This window comes from Ailuropoda melanoleuca, chromosome 5 (assembly GCF_002007445.2).
Source record: "Ailuropoda melanoleuca isolate Jingjing chromosome 5, ASM200744v2, whole genome shotgun sequence".
NCBI classification, from domain to species: Eukaryota; Metazoa; Chordata; class Mammalia; order Carnivora; family Ursidae; genus Ailuropoda; species Ailuropoda melanoleuca.
Genome location: NC_048222.1, coordinates 62,942,677 through 62,967,390, shown reverse-complemented (window position 1 = coordinate 62,967,390; position 24,714 = coordinate 62,942,677). Strand labels below are relative to the sequence as shown.

The following is a 24,714-nucleotide window of genomic DNA, read 5'->3' as shown; positions in this document are numbered from 1 at the left end:
CCCGCCGCCCACCCCCCGCCGCCCCGTTACCTGCTGCAGGAGCAGAGCCGCCTGCAGCCGCGCCCCTCGCCTGGCCACCTGGGCGCGGAGCCGCTGCCACGCGCCCTGCAGCGCCTCGGCTCTCTCGCGTGGATCAGGCCGCGTGGGGTGCCCGGGGGCACCCAGGTCACATCCCCTGCGCACGAGATCAGCACACACGGCCTGGTGGTGGCGCAGCTCGCTTTCCAGGGCCTGGAGGGGGGCAGAGGGGCAGAGTCGGGAACTGGGTGAAGGGAAGAAAGGCTGGCAGAAAGGTGGGGACTGGTAGGGCGGCCCAAGGCAGGTACCTTGTGTTTCCGCAGGGCCACTCTGATCTGGCTGAGGTCCCGGCCCAGAGCCTCATCCTCCACCAGCTGCCTGTGCTCCCTCAACCAGGCTTCCTCCTCCTCACAGTTGTTCAGGAACTCTGCCTGCTGCAGGCTCTGCTCCAGTGAGACCCGCCTGAGGGAGAGCAAGGGGCCCAAAGGGATTGGGGAGCAGGCTCCCCACTGGGCTCGGACACTTCCCCTTAGACAGGAGTTCTCTTTTTCTGGTTGAGTCGACAGGGGACCCAGAAGGCTTAGGTGTGAGGGTCAATGTGGAGGAAGTTGCCAGGTCAGCAGTATTTTAACCTGGGCAGGAGGAACACCGGGTTAAACGGAAATTCTGGAGAAGGTAGAAGAGGGGGGTGGGCTCTTACCGGGCCCTGACAAGAGACACCAGGCTCCGGTGGAGCTGGGCCAGGGCCTGGGCCTTGGCCTGCAGCACCTCCACGTTAGCGCCAAGGGAGGAGTCCAGCTCCTCAGACTGGAGGGCAAGATGGTGCACATGGGCTCCGTGGGCTGAGACCTGGGCCTCCAGCAGGTCGTGCTTCTGCAGCAGCTCCATGGTCTCTACCAGCTGCTGCCCACAGGCTGTGGAGCCGGCCAGCACCTGGCCAGGGGGGACAGGTGATTGTTGTAGCCCCAGAGCGCTGGGTCCGCATGAGTGCCTGTGCTGGTGCACCTGCTGTGTTGCCTGGGGTGGGGGAAGGGATGCTGGTGCAGGGCCCACCTGGAGCTCCTTGAGCTGGCTGGAGGCACTCTCCACCTCCTGCAGCAAGCTCAGCACCGCTCGCACATGTGCTGTCTGCTGCTTTTGCCCTTGGAGACGCTCGAGGAGTCGCTCCCAGCGCCCAGTAATCTCCCGTTGCCTGGAGAACATGAGAATAACGGTGGTCTTTACTGGGCTGGACTGGGGAAGCTACCTTGGGGGTCTCCGGCCCTGGGGGGCTTGGAGCTCATGGAGCCCGAGCCCGGTGGCTGGGTACTTGGAGCACCCTAGCCTGGGGTGGTTGGGGCAGTGTTCTTGCTTCTTAGACACAGGCAGAGAAACCAGAAGGAGGGTCTGTGAGGTTCACGTCTTTAGGGCCCCCAGGCCCTCTTTCCAGTCCCCATCTCAGATGATAGAAAGCAACTCCAACCTTCACGTCTGCGCTAAAATCCGGAGAACTCACTTTCTCACACCCCACATCTGATCTGTCCCAAATCCTCTTGGATTCAAAATATACCCAGAATCCCACCATTTGTCATCCCTCCATTACTTCTGTCTGGCCTAGATTATCGCATAGGCTCATACGTGGTCTCTCTGCTTCTGCCGCTTCCGACTGTCCCCGCCGCGGCCTCCACAGTGGTCGCTGCACAGCAGGAGGGTATGCCGCTCCCCTGCTCAAGCTCTCCCGTGACCCACTCCCATCAGCCTGAGTGAATCCTGCTTTTACTGTGCCCTACGGTACGCAGCATGCTGTCTGCCTCCACCCTCAGCCCCTGACCTCAGCTACTACTGGTTTCTTCTGTCAGCACTGGCCTCCACGCACGCCAGGCATGCGCCCACCTTGGCGCACTGCGCTAGCCTCTCCCTCTGCCTGGGGTAGCCCCCACACCCGTATGGCTGTCCCCTCGCTCCTTTCTGGTCTTTGCTCAAGAGTGAGCCTCCTCTGACCATCCTACCATTCCCCCCAGCTGGCACCTCATCATCCCCTATGCTTTATTACTATTTTTTATCACGATCTCACAGACTATATGTGCATCTTGCTTTCCTTAGTCGTGTGTAAGCTCTGTGAGGGGAGGGATCGTTGTTTGTCCTCTTCACTACTACATCCCCAGCACCTGGAACAGTGCTTGGGACATAGTAGACACTCAGTAAAGGTTTAGGGAGTGAATTAATCAGAGGTATCTAGAAAGGGCAGTACTTCACCAACAGGGGTCCATTACAGATGCTGGAACTTCAGGCACTGGTGGGAGTTAAATCTTTTCAAGGGAGCCCTGCTCCTGGAGATCACCCCTCCATGGCCAGGAATGGGCGTACGTAAGGAGAGGGGTAGGACAGGAAGGCCTTAGCCTGTTTTGAGGATGGTTTCCGTAACCCCGGGCTCACCTGCAGGCCACATCTGCCCAGCCAGTGTACTGCCCTTGCTGGAGGACGTCCGCGATCTCGGCCAGGGCCTGGAAGCGCCCCCCTTGGGGCAGGATGCCGGCCTCCAGCATGCCCAGCCTCTGGGCAGCTGCCTCCACTGCGGCGAGGCCGGCTGGTGGGGCTGCGGCGGCGGCCTGGTCCAGCATGTGCTCTGCATCCGTCAGAAAGCTCTCCCTGAGGGCTGCTTTGTGCTGGAAGCGCCGGACCAGGGTTTCCAACCGCTCCAGCTGTAGGATCCTCCGCAGCAGGGCCTGGCCCCGGGAGGCCTCGGCCCGCTCCAGGCCTGCCCAGCGCTGCGACAGCTCTGCAGGGCCCAGGCCCTCGTGAGGCAGGAAGGGCTTGCGGTCCTGGGCCCGAAGCGCGGTCTGCAGCCGGAAGAGCAGGGCCTCTGTGGCCCCTCGCTGCTGCAGGCGCGGCGGCTTCTCCTGGGTGCGGAAGAAGGCAAAGGCCACCAGGAGCTGGCGCGTGGCGGGCAGGGAGTCTGGGAAATCCCGCGCCTCCAGCTGTGCCTGCTTCTCTGCAATCCAGCACCGCAGGTCGGCCACCAGCTGCTGGTACTGCGTCCGCAGCTCCTCGGTCTCCTGGAGCTGAAGCAGGATCTGGAGAAGGCAAGGGAAGGGTTCAGGGCAGCACTTCGGGGCAGGCCCTGGAATGGAGGCGCTCCCCTTTTGGCTGCTGACTGACTGCCAGGGTTCCCCGGCTGCGGGGGGTAGCTCCTTCTCCCCAGCTAAGGTTGCGCTAAAGTGGGGGTCCTTCCAGCCCCCAGAGAAGCGGGTCTGCCTGCATCGTACACTTAGACCCAGGAGTGTGGGGCACCCATCCTGCCTTCCCCCATCTTATTTTACCCCTTTTGGCCTCACCTCTGGAGGTACCATTCTTTTTCTGAGCTGTCTTTCCCTTCCCTGAGGCCCCCACCTCCCTAAAGCAGCTCAGAGCCCTTGGCCTCGATCATCTGCCACATGCCCAGCTGAGACACCAACCCCGAGAACAGCCTTCCCAGGCCTTTGTATCTACCACTGTGCCCAGAGAGGAAGAGAGCCTCCCCAAACATGGACTGAGCCCAGCAGAGCTGCTTCTGTGCCTCTCCTTACAGACCTGGGCTCTCTCTCCCTGAGCCTCTCCCGGAGCCTTTCAATCCCATTAGGAGCTTAACAGCCCAAGAGCACGGGGGAGGGGGAGGGACAGGAGAGGATGGAGCTCACCTGGCTCTCCCCGTTGCCAGGCCCTGTGCTGGCCACTGTGCTCAACACTCTCTGAAACATGGCAGCCTTCTACTACCCCAGGCATTACTGGCTCCATTTGACAGAGGAAACGCCGAAAAGTTAGGGGACACGGTCAAGGCCACACAGCCAGGAAGTGGCAGAGGCAGGCTTCAAACCCAGCTGTGTCTGACTCGGGGGACTTTGCTCACCCCACCTCTCCTCAATGCCACCTTCGCTTTGTCACCAACCTTAGCAAGTCTCCTCTGGACCGTCTGCTCCTGGTGCAGGCGGGAGAAGTGATGGTAGTAGAGTGACACGTAGGTCATGATGGAGCGCTCATCAGGCTGGAGGGCCGCCACGTCCTCGGGGTCCAGCAGCGAAGCAATGCCCAGCTCCTGCTCAGCCACGCAGAAAGCCAGGTCAAGGTTGTGCAGTGGGCGCTCGGGGCGCAGGGAGCAGTAGTCAAGCAGGTCTGGCCTAGACAGAGAGGCAGAGCTCTTCGCCGGAGTCACTCACTGCTTGGGTCCAAGGGGCTTGCTCAAAAGGCAAACCAGCTCCACATTAGTTTCCCCTGACGGTAATCTGAGCCACTAATGAAGGAATGGGGCTCTGATGGGGAGGGTTAATTTCCCTCGGGCGCCAGGCTTCTGGGTAGGGGGAGAAGCTCCAAACGAGCCAGGAAGAGGACTGAGAATACAGTCAGGGGCCCAGAAAGTGGAGAAAGGAAGGGGTCAAGGCAAACCTGGCCAATTCCACGGGATTTCCTAGGGAAGGGGGGAGGGCCTCGCTATCAGCCTGCTCTACTTCCGTGCCCAGGGGGGAAGGGGCCAGAGGGATGTGGGAGATGGGCAGCTTCAGGACCCAAGCCCATTTTCGGAGTTTGGCTTGGTGGTGGAGGTCTGCAGGAGGGAGGCTGAGCCAGCCTCAGGCCAGGTCTGGGCTGGGAGGGCGCCGGTGGGCTCTCCCTCGTGCACACCTGTGTGCGTGGATGAGGGCACTGAAGCCCAGCCCGTCACTCCAGCTGCGCGAGAAGTCGGTGATGTTGACATTGGCATAGCAGGCCGTCTTCCGCTGGCACCAGACCAGTAGCGCTTCCTTGGCAGATAGCAGGGCTGCGCTGGCCCCAAACTCCTCCTGGCAGGGCAGGACAGCGGGTCACCATGCAGGGACGGCTGGGAAGGCAGCAGAACCCGCAGGCCGTGGGAGGGGTGGGCTGGGCCTGGCTGTGATCCTTTTCTCCCAACCTGGAGGCAGGTGCGGAGCGGCTGATTTTACTGATTTCATTTGTGGTGGGCAGGGACTGGGGCTGAGGGAGAAAGATCGTCCTTCCAAAGAAGTGGGGTGCCTGAAAGCTGTCCCATCTAGCAGCTGGCTTTGAGTCACAGCTGGTGACCGCAACAGCGGGAGCTCCCGTTTCTCCAGCTCTTCTGATGGGCTGGATACTGTGTTAACAATGGGCCCCACGGAATTGAGGCTAGGATTTGTTAGACTGGCTCCTGGTCCCCGTGGGCTGTCTGCCAGCCAGTACACGTGGCTCTCCAACGTCTCGCGGCCCAAGGAGGGGGACACTATTACTATTTACACTGTAGGGATGACACAAGGAGGTGCAGAGGGGCAATGAGGGGACTGCCCAGCATCCCTCCACCAATAGGGCGGGGCTTGCCTGACCGGGAATGGCTGACGGCGGCCTCTGACAGGCGAGCCCCCCTGTCTACCACCCTGATGCCTCACAGGGCTGCTGAGGGCAGAGCCTGTGCTGTTTCTTCAGGCCGCGCAAGGACATCTTCCTTTGGTTTCAACTCCCTTCCGCCCTCCATGTTTCTGTTACTGAGAATTTCCTTTATTCTGTTATTCTTGGTTCCACCTGCCCCCACCCCTGCCCTGCTCTCTCTCTTCCCCTCAGTGCTTCTCTCCCACCTCCTTCCTCCCATTTCCTCCCCCTCCTCCAGCCTCCATTCCTGGTCCCTGTCCTGCCCTCAGTGAGACTCTCCTTCTACCCACTCCCTCCCTCACCCTCACCTGCCAAAGGCCCCACTCCTTTTTCCTCCCCAGCTTCCTCTCATGTGCACCATCCCCCCATCAATTCCTGGTTATAAACTCAAAACATCAGAGCCAAGCAGGCTGCATCACCTCCCTTGCCCTTTGGGTCCGGGAGCTTGGGTGGGCAGCAGTGCAGGCGGAAGCCTCAAGGCCCGGAGCACATGCCCTAAGCAGGTAGGCTCGGCTGGCAGACATGACCCAGGAGAGAGTCTGGGGGTGAGCATGAGAGGGAGCAGGGGCAGCCCGCTCCCGTTGCATCTGTTTTGCAGGGAGCAGAGCGAGAGCCGGTCAGGGGAAGGGGCAGCAGGGGCACCTGGAACTGGCTAAGGGGACTGCAGAGGGGAGCGTAGCTGCACAGAAGGGCTTGAGGCCAGTTAGAAATTCACCCATCCATTCATTCATCGCATGGGTGCGAGACTCTAGGGACACATCCAGGCAAAGCTCCTGCTGTCCTGGGGCTCACAGTCACATGATGGGTTTCAAGGGTCCTCCTGGATCTGAGCCAGATCTATGGCTTCTTTTCATTAGGTTCTCATTCTCTAGGTTGGCTTTTATAACCTATTGGAATTGAGTTTTAGGTGGGGTTTTGGAAACCACCAAGCTATGGAAATTGATAAATATAAGCACTTCATGTTTTTACTCTTTCCAATTCAGTTGTGGGGAAATAAGAGGTAGACCAAGAGGAGGCTGGAGGGCCATCTCTTCGGTGTTCAGGATACTAGGGATTTGGAAACTTCTGGGGCTGGGACTCCCTCTGCGTGTTTAATTTCCCCCAACAGTACGTTAGAGGTGTAATAGGAGTGAGAGCGTTTCTGTGCCAGAGTGGGGAACAACCAATCAGGAGGAAAGGCAGGCACTAGGCAGTCACCTGAACCCCGCAGTTGTGAATGGCTTGTTCCGAGATCGGGATTGAAGGGCGTGAATCTAGCTGTCATTTCAGCATATTACAATCTCTCTGACATTCTCATTTCTTCGCCCATGGTTGAAGAGTGGGTATTCACTGTGTGGGCGCCAGGGTCTCTTGTGGGGATCCTAACAGTCAGGTGGAGCTGCTCTGCCCCAGGGGCCGGGGGTGTGGCCAGGGTGCGCTGGGCTGGGCGGTTGGGGGCTGGGACATACCCCATCCAGGGAGATGTGGGAAATCTGGAAACGCAGAATGATGACCCAGATGAGTCCCAGGATGAGTGTCTGGTCTCCGTCCACGATGTTCTCTGGTCCAATGAGGGGTATTGGCACCTGTGGGCATAGTAGGCTGGGCTGAACCATGAAGTCCGAGTGCCAGAGAAAACTCAGAGTACCCAAAAGTCCGGGGGGCCTGCTGCCAGATGGGAGGGTCCTGGAATCCATCCTGTCCCAGTAGGTCCCCAAAGGAGAAGCCAGCAGGGCACAATGCCAGGCAGGTGAAGAGTTTCTAAATGGATGCAGCTTTGGACCCAAGTCCTCCCGGGCAAAACCCCAGCCTGGTGAACTCGGCTGGACCCCTGGGGTGGGGGTGGGGGTTCTCCCTGTATGTGGGCTACAGGTGAACAGGGGCAAGATCAGTGGTTCAGCCATGGGAGTTGGAAATAAAGGGTCATAATAGTCAATCTATGAGCTCAAGAGACAACAGCAACTGTCTGCCTCCACCTCTCAGGGCATGTGGGGCTCCCCAGGGAGTGCTTGGGTCCTTGGCTCCCACTTCAGTCTCAGCCCACATCATCAGTGGTCCATCTCCTGGTAAAAAGGCAGATTCCCAAGCTCCACCCAATCAGACTCTCTTGGGCCAGGGCCCAGGATTTGCATTTGGACAAATACCTCACGTGGTTTTCCTGTGCACTAAAGTTGAGAAACCCTGCTGCCCTAGATCTTGCCCACATGTAAAGGGAGGAGGAATGAATGAGGGGAGACAGAAACAGAATGAACATCAAAGCGGCACGGGACCTGCCCCTTCACCCTCTGGCTCCGTTTTCCTCTCCCGGATCACAGCGCTCCAAGGCCTGTAGGATTCTGGCTGTTCCTTGGGATTCTAGGCACAGGCCTTGGGGCCTTTCTACTGGCTGTCCCCGCTGTCTGAAAATATCACCCTCAATAGCCACATGGCTACTTCCCTCTCTTCTTCTAAGTCTTTACTCAAATACCACTTTTTCAATGGTGTTTTCAATAGCCACCTTCTTTAAAATAGAAGCGCAGGGTCTATTCTTCCTGCTCAAACACACATGCTCAAGGTCCTTAGCCTGCTTGGGTGGGGATCTTGGTTTTGTGCCCTGATGTCTCCCTAGTAGAGTGGCTGGTATATGGTGGGTAATGGCTAAGTATGCACTGAACGTAGAAAGCAGAGGGAAGACTCTCCGTAAGACCTGGCGGGAAGCTGGCTTCAGCCAACCACCTGCCTGGTGGGCGGGGCTGCATCCCTTTGTTGTCTCCACCCCCTGTCTGTGTCCGAAGGGTCCACCCCATGCACCCCGTGCTCAGCCTTCTCCGGCACACCTGAGTCCTTCTGCGTTCACCTCAGCTCGGAGCTGGAGCAGCTGGTCTGGGTGGGGGGTTGGAGTCAGCTCATACCAGCTTGTGGAGCTGGTCTTCCCGCTTTTTGTCTAGTGGTTTCACCCTGGTAGCTTGGAGTCTGTCGCGGTGGAGGTAGCAATGCCAGGGAAACTAGCACATGCTACAAACAAGGGCTTTTAATTTCCCTGGGCCGAGAGCTGGTTGTTACACAGTTACCAGCCCACGCTGATCTGGGGTCAAATCAACGGCCTTCCCTGAAACTGCAGGCCCCTTGCAGTCAGGTCTGTGCTTTGCTGACTGCGGTCCCCAGAGCCTGGCATGGAGTGCCCGGCAAATGACATGGCCTCCAGAAATGGGTGCATCCCACATTCTGCTGCTCATTCACCCTGTGTTGGGGCAACAGTATGTATAGTGGAGACAAGGCTGTCACCTTCACAGACTACGTATTAGTGACATGCTGTGTGCGAGGGGAGCTTCAGAGCCTCTGACCAGGGCCACGGGGCGCCCACTCTTCCCAAGTACCTGGAGGGGAGAGGGCTGGCTCACAGGCTATTGTCTCTGGGACCAAAAAGGGCCTGGTATTCTGTGGCTGTCAGCTTCTGCTCCTCCCTCTGCTTGGGGACTGCAGTGCCCCCATACCTGGCTTTGGGTTCTAACCGCCCTGGCCTCTGTCAGGCGTGCCAGGCTCCCAGGGGGCTGTGACCGCCAACCCAGGACGTAAGTGACAGGCACGCACACTCAGGTTCTGCCCAGCCAGTTGCAGGCTCCAGGAACAGCCACCTCATGGATTCCGGACCTGAGGCCAGGAGCCCTGTGGGCTTCCCCAGTATGGCTTCCAGTATGAACGCCCCCTGCCCAGGCCCCTGATGCTGGCCATGAGGATCCTTCCATACCCCTGGAGCTTTTGCCTCCTTTCAATGACTATTTCTTTGGCCAGTCTCTTTCTTGCACGAGACCGTGGCTCCGTCCTGCTTGTGCGGCCCCTGCCAGCTAACTGACCCAGCTTCTCCAAGGCAGACGTGCGCCTCTTCCCTCCACCGCCCAGCTCAGTGCGCACGGCTCTTCTCCTGTGTCCTCCCCTCAGCCTGCCTCCCACAGCCCTGCATCTGGGCTCTGCTGGCCTGCTGACCATGGCTCTTACCTGCTCAATTATTTCCTTATTTAGGAAAGGAGAAAGTTAAGAGTACAGGGAATCTTTCAGCGTAGAATCCTGCAATTCTCATTGCAGGCCCCAGTGCATTTCAGTCCCTCCCACGGGGATGACGGCTGTCCCCTCTCCAGCATCTGTCACCCTCTAAGCTGGGAGCACTGGTCAAGGAAGGGCTGGACTTTCTGGACCTTTGTATCCCAGCTGCTACGCCTGGATTCCGGCTTCAGAGCCTCCGCTCTGCCCTGGCCAGCCCCGGAAAGCTGATCAAGGAGCCCAGCTGATCCCTGCTGCCCGCCGCAGCACCCAGAAGCTGGCTCCCCAGTGCCCACCTTGGCCCGGAGGAAAGCCAGCGCGCGGCTGCTGTTCTCCAGGAAGTGCACCCGCATGCGGCCCCGGCTGGGGGGTGGCAGGGCCTCTCCCGAGATGAGCTCCAGCAGCCGAAGTAGGTGGGTGCCATCAGCCAGCTCGGTGTACAGGTTCTGGATCTTGACACCCACCTGGGAGGGGCAGGGAAAAGCACAGGGACAGTCCCCTTCACCCGTCTGGCCTACCCTGGCACCTCGGAGGTGCAGTCCGGGACAGCTTCCTTAAGGAAGGCGGACTGGCCTCAGCTGTGCTTTAGGGTCAACAGAAGTGGCTGCAGCTGGGCTCTGGGGTGTGTGAGAAGTCTCAGCCGGCTGACCTCATGGCTGGCCCCCACGGTCCACTGGCCGGGGAGCGAGGGGGACAGCAGAGGTGGACTCTGGGGTGTGCCCCGCTACACTCACCCGGCTGTGCTGGAAGATGTTGTTGATCCAGTTAGTGAAAGTCTTCTCCTGCATCCGCTTGTGCTGTGCCTGCAGCTTGCGAATGTGGCTCGTCTCGTACGCAGAGTCCATGGTGGGACAGGACTGGGGGAGTGGCCCTGGGGCTGGCCTCCTGCTTCAGGTGCCCTGTGGCCCCAGGGAGCTGCTGGGGACTGTGGGACCGACCAGCCAGCAGGCCTGCAGACCTTTAGGGACGAGGGGCCACTGGATATTTATCTAAGTTGGAGATGTTGAGGGGCATGGAGGTTGGGGAAGGAGTGTGAAGGGTCCCCACATTTGGAGGGGGGGTTTGCGGCTTAGGGCCTAGCCAGATAAGATTCTGGAGTTCACTTGAATGCCTCAGAAACCTTTGCCCCACCCAACTTTCCAGATTCCTCGGACCATGGGGACTAGCTGCTGCTCCTCAGGATGAAAAGGGCAGGCGGGGGGAAAACAAGAAACCGCTCACCTTGGCGATGTCTGTGCCTGGAAGGAGACCCTATCGGATGGATGGAAATGGCAGATAGCAGGGGCTGTTTGGGGAGGGAGAGAACCACAGGAGAGGCCAAGGCTGGAGCTGGGGCCACGGTATGGCCCTCCTCTTGAGCCGGCAGGCAGGGGTGACGGCACACAGCGGGCATTGTCCTCCCACCTGCCAAAGGGCGTGGCCCAGGCTGGAGGGGGTGGCTCAGGAATGCTCCAGCCTGTGGCCCCAGGATCTCCTCCTTCATCCTCCCCGCCAACCTCGGGTGCTCCCAATGTCAGCAAGAGGCCCGTAGGATGTGCCCCGAGCTGGCTCTGGGTGGGAGTGCCGTGGGGGTGCTGCAGTCCAGGTAAAAGGCACCCACATGGCCAAGCCCCTGGTTAGAAGCTTCTGCACCCACTTCCCAGTCTGGTACTGCCCTTCGTGAGCACCCACAGGGTGGGGATGGGAGGGAGCATACTGGCCCTCTCATCCTGTCCAGGGGAATGGCACCATAGAGGGAGGGGAGTCCTTGGACCCCGGGGCTTGGCTTTCCAGGCCCTGACTTGGCCCAGGGCTGAACGGTGGGTGCTCCCTCACGCCCAGGGGCCACTTTCTGAAGGGCGCTCTCCCTGGGAGGAGGTAACTTGGAGCTGCAAAGGCCGTGGAAATGAGAGTCTCCTCCAAAGCCAGAGACACTGTTTACTTTTGGGGGCTTCATGGTGAGCCCCCAACACCCGTGCTTCCACAGCGCTGTCTGGGTCTCAGGGCTCAGGGCAGGGGCTGTGGCGGGAGTCTGCAGGCCACTGTCCCTTCCTCCCTGAGCAATCTTGAACTGCATGCCAGAGAGAGTTCTAATTAAGGTGGCTTCACGAAATGTTCTGGCTAACCTCAGGGTCATAGTCACTGGTCTGGGGTGGGTGTCTGTGGGTTCGTCCAGCAGCCCCGGAGACTCTAAGAGGAGATGCCGCACTCCTCAGGCAGGTGTCTCTGGCAGCCGAGGCTGGTGAGAGGAGCAAAGCCCACAGCCTGCCCTCCAGAGCTGGGCAAGACAAAGGACTCTGGAACCCTGGGCCTGTGGCTGGGAGTGAGGGGCATGGTGCTCTTGGGGTGGGGGCAGCTCCCCTGCATCTGAGAAGAGCTTCCTCCCCTGTTGCCCTGTGCGGTCCCTCCTGCCATTGGCTGGCTTCCCGATGTTGGAGTGAGCCCAGGCTTCTTCCTCGCTCACAGCCCCAGTCCTCAGTGGCGGCTGCTCCGTGCTCCCCAGAACCCCATGGTCTACCCTCCCACCTGTCTACTTGCACTGCCCCCGCGCGGCCCCATCACGGTTCCCGACTCGACATCTTGCCCGCACATCAGCCTGTGCACAGCCCCCCAGGTCACCTCCCAGAGCACAGCTCTGCTCATGCCCTTGAAGACTCCCCATTGCCTCAACAGGACCAGAGCTTTCCTGCTTACACTGGGGCTTCAGCTGTTGTTTCAGCTTAGAATGTCCCTTCTGTTCCTCATTACCCACATTTTCCTATCCTATCAGCCCCAGTTAAAACCCTGCTCCTTCTAGCAGGTTCACCTGCCCCCTCTCTCCCGATTTGTTTCTCCTCCTATTAAGAGCCTTGGTCCAGGGCATCTTGTATGATGTGACACCAGACAGGCTGGAGCTGCGTGATGCTTTGTGCACAGACCTCAACAGAGTTGTTGTAGCAGCTTGATGAGTGGGGCTGGGGAGCTGCTCTTCTTCCTCCTTAGCGCAGATGCAGCTAGTGCCATTGCACGTGCAGCAAGGACTGGCCCCTGTTTTGCTGCAACTGATTGCAGCCCCTGCTGAAATGACAATACCTTGTTAGTACCTAGTTTTGGATTATTTATGTGGTGAGTAACTAAAATCTCAAGTCAAAGAGATTTAAACAATATAAAAGGAAGGTATTGGCCCAGAGGACTGAAATGTCTGGCAGGAGGAGGACTTGAGGGAGGTTTGACCCAGCAGTTCAAACGATGCCACCACAGGCCGGAACTCCCTCTGCCTTTCTCAATGCTTCCTTTACCTCCATGCTCCAGAGGGTGGTTGCCGCCAGCACAAACTCACTCCTCTGTCCCCAGTAGCTCTGGCCACTCCTCTCAATGCCATTCATACTGTTGTACCAATAGGCTCACTTCTCTACACTGCATGGTTCAGAGAAGAAAGAACATCTCTCTCAAGAGCTGGAAGAGAAGTCTGAGGGGTTTGGCTCTCGTAGGCTTGAATTGAGCCACATGTCCATTCCTGAACCAATTTTTGTGACCAGGGGGACAAAATACTCTCGTTGGCTCAAGCCAATCAGGACCCACCCTGGAGAGGTGTCTATCTCACCCAAGCCTTGTGGCTCAGACGGAGGGTGGGCAGGTAGGGAGTGCTTTGCAAAGGAAATTCCGGGTCTGGATCACAAGGGTAGATGGGTGATGGTGGGGAAAACCCAGATGTCTGCAACGGGGTGTGTGACAAGAGGCAGCAGCAGTGCTGGCAGGCCAGGGGGCGCCAACCCTAGCACTCCTGCACCTTCGGGCACAGGGGCTGGCCTCCCAGTTGGAGAGGAGGAGGCGGCAGGTACCCGTCTCCTTTGAGCGTGCTCAGCAATGCCCTTCCCAGCCTCCGAAGGGCCCCGCGTCCATGGTTCCTTCCATCCTGGTCTCCAGGCATCCTCTGTTGGGGCCTGCTCCCAGACCTGGCCTCTGCCCCCAGCAGATGGAGCTGCTTTCCAGCTCAAGAAGCCCCACTGCGGACATAGGAAGAGTTGAGGGTCACAGGGATGGTGCTCAGAAGGGGCCCACACTCCCCTTAAGTCTTCTGCCTCATTTCTGTTGGATCCCTGCTTTTCTCCTGGGACAACTGGGTCACTGGAAAACCAGAACCAACGGAGGAAAGGTAGTACATTTTTCAGAAGTTTATTGATCAATAGATTGTTCGGAATTTCTAAACAAGATTACAAAAAAATAGAAGCATGGTGTATTAACTGCATTGGCTAATGGACATGTAACTGATACACTCTTAAATTAGGCCCACGTTTACCTGAATAAACTCAGTGGTTATCTGTCCTAAGAATGTTATTTGTCTGCTACATTCCGCAGAGGAAGTACACAGCGCCTCTGTTAACCGCTTTCCTTCTCCTCAAGGCAATTTGCCTGGCGTATTGCTCTGGGCCTAATGAAGGAGTGTAAGGGCACCAGGTGGGGAGGCCGCAGTGGTGGCTGTCAGGCCGTGACTCCGGTGGCTAAGCCCCACGCCGGGCAGTGGGCTGCAGTGGAAGACATTCCTGGTGTGGCGGGCAGGCGGCTCCTCAGGACACCCAGCATAGCATGGCAGAGGGCTGTGGTCAGGGGCAGTGGGGCCAGGGCTCTGCGGAGGCTTCCCCTGTGGGCTGCTACTCAGGGCAGGGGTTCAAGGGAAGGCAGGAGGCACTGGCTTCTCCACACACAGTCTTTGACCCGCCTGGACACCCAGTCCCCATGATACAGAATTTAACTCCTCAAAGGCCCACAGTCCTGCGGGAGGAACCACAGCTCCAAATCTGACAAGTGCTCCGAGGAGAACCCGGGCCAGAGAAAGGCAGTGACATGAATGGTCCTCCCCATTGCAGGGTGACCCCTGGGCCATCCCAGTGTGCGGGCGAGGAAGCAATCCGTGCACCACGCTGGGCTGGAGAGTGTGAGGCTGGAGCAGTTTGGACGTCTGCATGTCGCCATGAAACTGGAGGGTTTTGAGATGTGTCGGTCCAACGTTCCTTGTGGATCAGTTCAGGAGGGCCTCATTAGCAGGCTTACAGCTTGCAAGCTGACTCTGGGAAGGGGAGGCTGAAATTGTTTTCCCCCCTAAACTCAAGGCTGTGGAGGTTTGTTACATGGTACCAGGCGCTGTGTGGAAAACAGATTCAGGATTCTTAGATCTTCTTCCGTGGAACTGTGGAGAGCATGGAGGGTCTCACAGTGCTGTTTACCTACCTCCCCCCTTCTGCCCAGCTGCAAACCCTCGGCCGAGGGGGTCCTTTGAAAATTGGGGTGGTAGGCGGAGGGCAAGGCTGTCGGGCAGTGTGAACGGAATTCTAGAGGGCTCTGCTGTCCCCCAGCCCTGCTCACAGGGAGGCAGGATAAGGGGTGTTTTGGACACAGACTCAAGGAACTTTGTGCGGGTCCTGGGAACATACGGGTCCTCATCCTTGGCAGCCATCCCTGAGGTTTTCCAGGGCTTTTCTTTCCAATCAGCTTTTCATGATGAATGACTTCATGTTGTAAGAGAAGATGTTAAGAAAAATGGGCGTGTGATTTCCTTTTTTTAATTTTTTTCCTTTCTCAGGGAAAGGAAGCAGCTGCCAAATGTTCTGCCCCTGACGGCGTGGGGGCGGCGATCACAACACCACGAGAAGGTTCCTTCCCTGTAGAAAGCAGAAACCTCAGTCTGCTAAAAGCTTTCCTAGTTGTCCCTGCATAGACAAAATTGGCCATATCTGCACATACACACATTGACAAGTATCAAGAATACATACTCATGTGGCATACGTATGTATATATATCCTCATATATGACGAGAAGAATTAAAGGAGCAGGATAATTCTGAATGGAAAATCAGCTAACGCGGCATCTCCAAACCTTTGGGCCAATGACTTCTTTCTTCTTCACTGTTTTGCCCTTTGGAGGACTCCCTTGTGGGTACATACTTGGGCAGTCCTCATGCGTGCACCAAACCGTCTGCTTATATTACAGTACTGACATAAATCTTTCTTTGCTATGTTTCTGATTAACTTAAAATTAATTTAAAAGTGCTCATTAAGATTAAAAATCATATTATGAATTTACTTCTCTTAAAGTGACATTATTTAGAAACTAAACTAGAGAGTGTGAGAACCGGTATCTGAACAAAAGCTTCCCCCAAATAAAAATTTTCTCTTATGTCTGCATTTCTGACCCTGATGTCACAGGTGATATCAGAAAAGGAAAAAAATGTGGTTTTTGGAAGGCTCGGGCGAGACTGTTATTTCCTTCACTTCGATGCCATGTGGCCATCACCATTTTGTGCCTCTCTTTTGTATCACATAAATAATAATGACGTGAGTCCCCAGGCTGCTGCCCACAGAGGAGGGAAGGGTCAAATGAGTGTTACCTGCCTCCACCTCCATCTGACGGGCACCTGAGCGAGTGGACCAGAGAGCCTTATACCGAGACTCAGAGAACACTCGGAACCAAGTCTTGCCTGGTGATGGGCATGCATGGTATGACCCTCACCGCCTTTTGAAGAAAAGGTTTCATAGGAAAGACTCTGTCCTGTTTCTGTATAAAAGGCTTTTCCTGTAAGAAAGAAAAACTGGACATAATAAAAATGCCTGTTTTTTTTTTTTTTTTTAAATAAAAATAGTGTCTAAAGCTAGAGAATGACCTTTTCTACCTGACAGCCTGGGGCGGGCTCGCCTTGTGTTCCCCTTGAGTCCCTAGGCCCAGCACACTGCCGGCACTGAGACATGGGTTTAAATTTAAATCCTGCCATTGACCAAGGAGCCTTGGGGACATGTCACCACATTGACGACTGCAGAGAACCACCTCTTTCCTTTACCGTCATTTGAATATGATAAATAGACTTTGCTACAAATTATGGGACAGACTAGTAAGAAAAGCCAACCTTCAGACTTCAACATGGCTTGAATACTAGAAATCTTGCCAGGGGCTAGTAAAGGTTCTGAGTTCCAAATTCCTAACCAAATGCAACTGGGAAGGGTCCGGGGTGGGGGGAGCTCTGGGTGGGTTAGTCAGGGGGGTGCTGTGTATCACAGATGCTCTCTGCTGGCCTGGCTGCCTGTCCTGCTCGAGCCTGCAGGAGGGACGGGGGCCCACATAGGCACGACCCGGGGGCAGCAGTCTTCTCTTTGGTAGATGGCCTAGAGAGAATAGAAACCTTCTGTGCTCTATTGTTTTCCACTCTCAATACAGCAGGAAACAAAATAAATAAGATCAACTTTGCTCCCTTCTGGTACCCTCTAAGGGACACATAGGAGCCAAGGCAGGTGCATGATGCTGTGTGGCCCAGTGCAGCCCAGGCTCGCCGGTTCTGGAAGAGCCCCCGGCTGACTCCCTACGGTTGTGGGATTCTATACAGCCTGCCTCCATGTCTATGTCTCTCCAGGCTGCCAAGTACTCTGGTCAATTTCTCTTTTTTCTCAACCCTTCAATCTCCTTATCCACCCCCTCCTCCCAATATTTTAATAGAAACCCAGGGAATTTTAGAGGTGAAAGAACCTCACATCTAGTGTCCCGTGTCTGCCCGCCTCATTCCACAGGTGGGGAAACCGAGGCCCAGAGAGGGCAGTGCCGTGGTCAGGGTCAGTGAGTCAGTGGCAGCATGGGCCTCAGGCCCGGGCCCCCCAATCCCTACCGCCCACTGCCTGCCTTGAGAGCAGCCTGCAACTCAGTCGGCCTTCGGCAGGGACTTCCTGTGGGAGGGGGGCACGAGGTGGGGGGGCAGGCTGCTGGGCAGCTCGTAGCCATCGAGCTTGATCTTGATGAGGTGTTTGGCCAGCGCGAACTCCTCCTCGTCCAGCATGCCGTCACAGTCACAGTCGGCCAGCTTCCAGATCTTGCCCAGGACGCTGTTGGGCAGCTTGGACGTCACCATCTCCTTCTTGGCGTTGACACCGGATATCTTGCCGTTGATGGGCGACAGGGTGTAGAAGAGCTCATCGTAGATGGGCTTGTCTTTGGCCACGACCCACTCCTCCTCATCGGCGCCCTCCTTGGCGCCCTCCCCGTAGCCCTGGTTGAAGGGGCCCTCGGTGGTGCCGTCGAAGGCGCCGCCCTGCACGAGCTGCGTGGGCATGCTTATCTCCTCCTGGCTGATGAGGTTCATCAGGGACGAGATCTTGTTGCTCAGCATGTTGTCCACCGCCTCGATCAGCTTGGGCTTCAGCGAGTGGAATTTGGTGAAGTCATAGTTCTCCAGCTGCTCCTGCAAAAGGAGAAACCACAGACTCGGTCACATGCCCTCACTTCGGAAGCAGATGGGGAGAGGGAGAGCTGGAGGCAGAACTGTCCTTTAAGCACACATCCCACCCCTGGGCTGCTCCAGAGCTCTCTCTTTGGTGGGGTCTCCACACCCAAATTCCCCAGATCCAGGAGCAGCTTGTGGAACAAGAAGCAAGATGCTTGGAAGACAACTTTTTTTTTTTTTTTTTTTTTTTTACAGTAGCTAATCTTTGACTGGCTTGAGGGATATCAGTCCCCTGGGGCTCTAGACACCCTTCCTTCAACCTTGCCTTTCTGTGTGTGCGTGTTCTAGAGATTTAACATTTTATCTTTTAAGGTGATCTGATGACATACTTCTGTTGATCTTTGCTGGGAGTGAGGAAGGGCAAGGTTGAATAACCCTGTTGGATGGACAGCACATGGGGTGTTCTGGAAGAGCCAAAACAAGAGCCCATGGCTCCTGCCCCTTGGCTAATGCTCTCCTGTGCTGTAACATGAAGCTGGGTCACAGGGTCTTTTTAGGTAGAACAATTCTTTAAGGATGTTGTTTTTGGATCACTTAAAAAAATGTCGTTTAAGGTATAAATAAATAAAAGTTGAAACTGGTAAGTGGGAGAAGAGTAGGGATGGGGTTGGGCGAGTAGGAATCCAGCCAGTAGGGCTAAGTGTGACAAGCCCGGGCAGGGCAGCTCTCGGCTCCACCTGCCAGCGGAAGTGGCCCATCAGCAGAGTGGCAGGAACACGAGGAGAGCCCTGGGACACAGCAGTTGCCCGACTCGGACGGGAGCCAACCGTAGATGCCATGTAGGCTCTGTGGGTCGCTCTGTAGAAACAGTCCTTCCTACCTTGGTTCTCCTTGGTTACTCATCCATCCATCCATCCTTCATCCATTGACCCATCCAACATTTACTGGCCATTTGTTATTGCCAGGCCCTGTTTTGGAGCCTGCGGATAATATAACCATGAAGAGCCACAGTCTCTGCCCAAAGGGAGCTTCTGTTGTAAAAGAGGGATAACATTCTAGTTCTTTAAATTCCTGTTTACTTTCAAAAAGGGTTTGACTTAGCTTCCAGTGGAAAAATGATAACATGAAATAGAAGAAAGTCATTAGAAAGGGAAGAGCTAAGTAATTAAGAGGGAGAGGAAGGGGACCATTACATCAGAATTCTAAGGTGAGAAAACCTACTGTTCCTCAGATGCCGTGGCCGGGGTGCCCGGGTGGCGGGGGACACACCCTCTCACTGCGTGAGGGAAGAAAGCACCTGTTCGTTGCAAGAGACAAACTTTTTCTGAATTCTGAGAGTGACCTGGGGCCGTTTATGATCTTTGAAAAATGTCTTCAACATCACTTTTGCCAAATAAATGCAGAAAATTCCAGGTATGGAAGTTTTTATATGGGCTTTACGTGAAATATTTCTGTTAGGAAAATTCTAGAAGGCCAGCCAAGGGCCATCTGGGTGTGCAATTTTCTGGAGATGAGGTAGGGAGACCCTTGAGTAGAAGAGGTTTCACTCAGACCCGACTGTTCTGGGCAGAAGTAATGTGATGGGCAGTTAGGGAAAAAAAGTAAAATTTTGTGCAGTCATAAATATCACATCGTTATTGTAAAAATTTGGGGAAAAAACTGATAGACAAAATAAAAAATTTAAATCACTTATAATTCCATCACCCAGCAATAACTTCTGCTAACTTTCCTTGGGCACACATTTCTAGCCATTTTTATAGATGCACGTGCACATGTATACACGTGTGCATGTGCACGCGCACACACACACACACACACTTTAACTGAAGTAAGACCACACTGTTTGGCAACTTTCAATTTTAAGGAAAAATGTATCACATCTTTCCCTGATAATAATTTTTATACAACTTCACTCTCGAGAGCTGTTTAATATCGAACTGTCTAGCTGGGCCAGTCTTCGTTTACTCTGTCCCGTGTGGTTGGACGTGTCTCCAGTGGAGAGTCAAAACTGTGGCGTCAGAGGGTGTCAGCAGGGCAGACATTCTGCGCTTCACTTAGAAGGGGAGCCCTGAGCTTCAGATGGAGGGACAGAGCTAAAAGCTAAACAGCTCGATGGGTCTGTAGAGAGGCACCTCCAACACTCTTCTCAGCAGCAAACTCTGACCCCTTCCAACCACGCAGGGTTCGAACCACAGGCAGCCTGTGCTCCGCTGATGCGGGCCCGGTTTCTAAACCCATTCTGGTTTGTGTGTTGTCTGTCCTCTCCGACAGATCACGGTCACCTGCATGCCACTCCGATACCAGCACTCAATGACGCGGCTGACACTGGGGCTCCGACTCCCACTTGCTCCATCAGCCAGGGGAATGGAGAGGAGAAAGGCCAGGAGGAGAGCAGGCAGCCTACACAAAAATCCGAGTGCTGCTGGGGTAAACAAGTCTGGATTCCCCCGGGTGCACAGACACCTACCTACCTCCTCGTGAATGAGCCTGAGCTCCGAGCACACACAAAGCCCCTGTGTCTGGCCAAGCAGACGAGTGAGGGTGGTGTCCGCCCGAACTTTCCACTCGCCTGCGGGGTACGTGGATTCAGACAGCAAACCTCTGGAAAGCTGGCAAGGGGCAATGGCCACATGTTTGCAGGGGTGGACAGGAAGTAACAGCAGCAGCCACCCCTTGTCCGGAGGGCACAGAGGAAACAAACCCTACACTCACACGCCAGGCCTGACCAGGGAGTATGGGGTACGAGTTAAACCACCGCCATCCCTGCCCTCTGCCGAGCTCGCTCCCAAAAGACATCTTTGTATTGGGATGAATACACACTGGGGAGTTTAAAGATCGGCCCGTCAACAATTGTATCCATCAAAGCCACCAAGCCCGGGATCCTGGAACTTCTTCCTCCCAAGGCACAAAGGTCAGTTCTCAGCCCAGTCTTTGCAGGCCTCTCTCTTGCCCATGCACTCCCAACATTCATTCCCGTTAGCAGTTTTCCGATTCACAGTCGGGCTAAGCAGGTGAGGATGCTCTGCTGCCCCTGCTGTGGAAACGCTGCCAACCCGTCAGCGGAGGGGGCTGCATTCTCTGCGGTGGGAAACTGAGTCCGAGATCCAAGGGGCTTTGCTAGTGTTCTCATTCTCCAGTCTGGACACTTCCGTGTGCGAAGTCAGATTCCCTCCTGAAAGGAGGCTGGGCAGACACAGGCTGCTTCGCCAGCAAGCCCCAGGCCTCTCCCAGCACCGGCCAAAAGCCTTCAAAATACACTCAGCTCCCTGCTACAGCTGCGTCACGCCAACCAGCGCGGTCTGTGAGAGCACGGGGAGCGCAGACACTTCAAGCGGGCATCGGGGGGCTCTCTGAGCGGCCCTGAGTTGTGTAAGGCTCCTAACAATGTTATCTCCAAGCTTATGTCCCTGCTGCTGCCCCAGACATAGTCCATGTGAGGTTGAACACCTATGTTGGAGGGGGCGTCAGATGTTCCTCAGATTCCGAGAAGACACGGGTCCTGGCCCACACCATCACCCCTGCCCCCCAAAGCTTCCTGGGTGATGGCAAACTAGCCTGAAGTATCAGGTGATGGTAAGTAGGCCCTATGGGCTCCAGGCCTGCCTCGTTCCTTGGGGAGTCCCTGAAGGGACTGGGGTGCTGTGTTCTGGGCCCGAACAGCTTCCAAAGGAGGAATCCCCTTCCAGCTTCCAGGGACTTGCTTTGAAAAGTGCTGGTGTCTCTATAAGCCGTGTGGGTGTCAGGGCGAGGTCAGGGGCCACGAACTTCACTACCCTCCAGCCTGCTCGGATATAAACACGCACGCACTTACCAAGGAGCTCACCTAACTGCTCACTGGGCACCTGCTACGTCCCAGGTGCGGGGATATGACGGTGCCCAGGCATGGGTCACTGGCCTCACGCGGCCTCATGAGGGAGAGAGCCACTGAATGAATAAGTGATTTTCACTGAAGCACAACAGCACTGGTGGTGTAACAAAGAGCACAAGTCCCAACATCAGGCTTTGCTGCCGAAACTTCACTGCCAGCCGCGGTCACAGTGGCTGATACTGTAATCCAGAACATATGCTCTGTAGGGGCAGGGATGTGGCTGTTTGTTCACAGCTTTATCCCAGGGACCTAGAACAGTGCCTGGCACGGTACACTTAACGAGTGTTTCGTGGTGAGTAAATGAGCACAGGCCAATGAGGTGCCCGTCAGGAGGCACTGCTCGCTCCAGGTGCTTGGCATCAGGTGACTCCTGACGGTGCTAAGGCCTCTCCCGAGATGCTAGAAGAGGGGCCCACGGCTTCCTTGTCTTCCTCCCCAGGGACCGCCCCTCTGCCCCAGGTCGGAGAGGCCTGGGCTTCCTCTGGCATGGCCGGGCCAAGGCTAACACGGCCATGAGAAGCTCTGGTCACGGGGTGCTACCTGTGTTACGGGAGTTCACCTGGGGACAGGTGTGCAGGTCCTGTAAAGGAGGCGTACAGTGGCTTCCTGCTGGGCTCAGGGGTGCCTCGGGTCTTGGGAGGGGCACCTTCTTGTGGGTGGGGCACTGCAGTAGCTCCCTGGGTTCATGAGCCACAGAAGCCCCATTACGCCATAGTGCGCACTGTGTATTCATAGCTTTCACTGCAGTCAAGGAACCAATTTCCCTTTAAAAATGTCTGAAGGATGCAAGGAAACTGCTGCCCCTCAGTTTGGTCATGGGGTGCAGGCGTAACCCCAGGGTGAAGGCGGGCCTGCCCAGGAACACTGCTCTGGGGGTTCAGTAGCCCCCCAATTAGCCTGTGATCAGAATCCCCCCACCCCCCGCCCACCCCATTCATCCTCTGAGTACAGGAATACCTATTTCATTTCTGGAAGAAAAAAGATGTTCTGGATTTATTTTGAAGCCAGCTAAGTCGTATCTGAGCACATCATATATTCCACATGCTCTTACCACCTTGGACCCTGCCATCACAACAGTAAGTATGACCCACTCCTATGTTAGTGTGTCCTGTATAGAAAGTTTACATCACAAAACTCCTGGAGGCCAAAGTTTCCCCCTGCAGCCCGTGGATCCTTGCCTCCACTGCCCCACCTCTCCTCCTCCCACGCCCTCTGAAGGTGCCCCTCCCAAGACCTCCGGCTGCGTGTCCTCGACCTCTCTTCCTCTAGCCCTGTCCTCCTCTGTGGCTCAGGGCAGAAGAGGGTACCTGGAGGTGTCCAGGGTGCGGCTGGAATTGTAGGGTGCTCTGTCTGCCTAGGGAGTACTCTTTGAACATTTGAGCTACAAGGTGAAAACCAGAGGACTTTACATACAAATCTAGATTTGCTGCTTCTCGGGACCCATCCGGGCCCAGGAACACAAGGCAGTGGCCACCAGGCAGGTCCGGCCTCTTCCACAGTGAAGCGGGGCAGACTCCCCAGCCTGCCCCCAGGGTGGGCCCCCACAAGTTCTCACTGTCCTTGCAGACTGGTTTTCCTCCTGCGAGAGTCCTATTTCCCAGAACCCCCATCTCCATCCAATGTGGGAAGACAAGAGAGAATCAGAGGGTGATGTGATTTTTCTTTGCCTGGCCTGCCTCACGAGCCACAGGCATCTGAGTTTGTGTGGCCTGCCTTCCAGGAGGACGGTGGCCTCCAGTGCAGATGGGTCCTTGCTCTGGACAAAAAGATGCTCGGTGTAGCTCTGTGAGCAGCTGGTGGGGCGGCCTTGCTGGGAAGACATGGTCGGCACGGATGTGTGTCACTAATGCCACTGCAGGGCGGTAGACACAGACATGCTGGACAGGCCAGAGTGGCTGAATGCAGCTCCCATTTGGCTCATGTGGGGCTGGCTCAGGGGGACTAAAATCAGGCCCAAAGTTGCCCAATGCCAACCTGTAGGCAACATGTTCAGTGAGCACAAGTTGCTGTGCCCAGTAAGGCCCGGAGAGCCCCACGGACTCTGAGCAGGGCTCTGAGCACTATTGGGCATGTACTCCCACAGGGCCCGGCGCTGCGGGCTTGGGGAGGCCGCCTGAGGTGACCTCCAAGGTCACTGCCAGCTCTAATTCCCTTAAGGTTCTGGGATTCCAAAAAACAGGTGTCACTTAATGACAAAACAACTTTGAACACAGCCTAAGAGGCCCGCTCAACTGATTTTTTTCATGTGACCTAAATTTACTTTTTTTTTTTTTTACACATTTATTTTAATTATTTATTTAAATTCAATTTAGTTAACACGTAGTGTATTATTAGTTTCAGGGGTAGAATTTAGTGATTCATTGGTTGCATGTAACACCCAGTGCTCATTACATCAAGTGCTTTCCTTAATGCCCATCACCCAGTTCCCCATCCCCCCACCCTCCCCTCCCCGGCAACAACCCTCAGTTTGTTTCCTAGAGTTACCAGTCTTATGGTTTGCCTCCCTCTCTGTTTCTATTTTATTTTTCCTCCTTTCTCCTATGTTCATCTGTTTTGTTTCTTAAATTCCACATAAGTAAAATAATCTGCTATATGTCTTTCTCTGATGGACTTATTTCACTTAGCATAACGTCCTCTAATTCCATCCACGTCATTGCAAATGGCAAGATTCATTTTTTTTTGATGGCTGAGTAATATTCCATTGTATAAATTTACTTCTTGAAATGTGTCCCTTTTTGGTTAAAGGTTTTGGGGAGGTAGGCAATCTGCTTTATTCGCAGAAGACTAGCATCATGGATCATCATTAGGAAGATGCATTCATTGTGTTCTCTATCCTTTTTTTTTAAGAGGGGGGTGGGGGAGAGAGAGAATCTTAAGTGGGCTCCACACCCAGTGCAGAGCCTGATGTGGGGCTTGATCTCATGAGCCTGAGATCATGACCCGAGCCAAAATCAAGTGTTGGATGCTTAAGTGACTAAGCCACCCAGGCGACCCGTGTTCTCTATCCTAAACCATGAAACCGTCATGTGTATCCAGCAACCAGCCAGACAAGGTGGCGTTGCCTGTTACCTGCCCATGATGCTACAGTGGGCTTCCAGTACCTGCATTGCCTTGACTTCTGGGAAGTCCCCGGCAGAAATCTGGTATTCTCGCTGCAGCTGAAGGTAGATTTCTGGCAATCTGCTGATAAGCTCTCTCTTCTTGTTTTCCTTTCCGAATACACTCGGCATCTCCTTCTTCAGGTGGCTGATAATGTAGGCATGTACCTGAAGGGGTATACAGTCAGTAAGGACATGCTATTTAGAAC

General features: G+C 55.5%; 2 protein-coding genes across 2 annotated transcripts in view; both read right to left on the bottom strand.

Moving 5' to 3' along the window:
• The window catches only part of SPTBN5 (spectrin beta, non-erythrocytic 5), a 45,305-nt gene extending 34,767 nt beyond the window's left edge, over positions 1-10,538 (bottom strand). Inside the window, 12 exon segments of the mRNA XM_034661713.1 lie at positions 31-231; positions 327-480; positions 719-951; positions 1,072-1,210; positions 2,434-3,071; positions 3,923-4,151; positions 4,651-4,808; positions 6,834-6,950; positions 9,678-9,845; positions 10,116-10,271; positions 10,273-10,339; positions 10,513-10,538. Coding sequence (XP_034517604.1) covers positions 31-231; positions 327-480; positions 719-951; positions 1,072-1,210; positions 2,434-3,071; positions 3,923-4,151; positions 4,651-4,808; positions 6,834-6,950; positions 9,678-9,845; positions 10,116-10,271; positions 10,273-10,339; positions 10,513-10,538 — 2,286 coding nt within the window.
• Positions 10,539-13,499: 2,961 nt separating this feature from the next.
• The window catches only part of EHD4 (EH domain containing 4), a 79,926-nt gene continuing 68,711 nt past the window's right edge, over positions 13,500-24,714 (bottom strand). Inside the window, exons 5-6 of the mRNA XM_002913202.4 lie at positions 24,509-24,673; positions 13,500-17,557 (exon numbers count right to left, since the gene is read on the bottom strand). Of these exons, the coding sequence (XP_002913248.1) occupies positions 17,021-17,557; positions 24,509-24,673 (702 nt within the window). The 3' untranslated portion in view covers positions 13,500-17,020. The remainder of the gene's footprint in view (positions 17,558-24,508; positions 24,674-24,714) is intronic.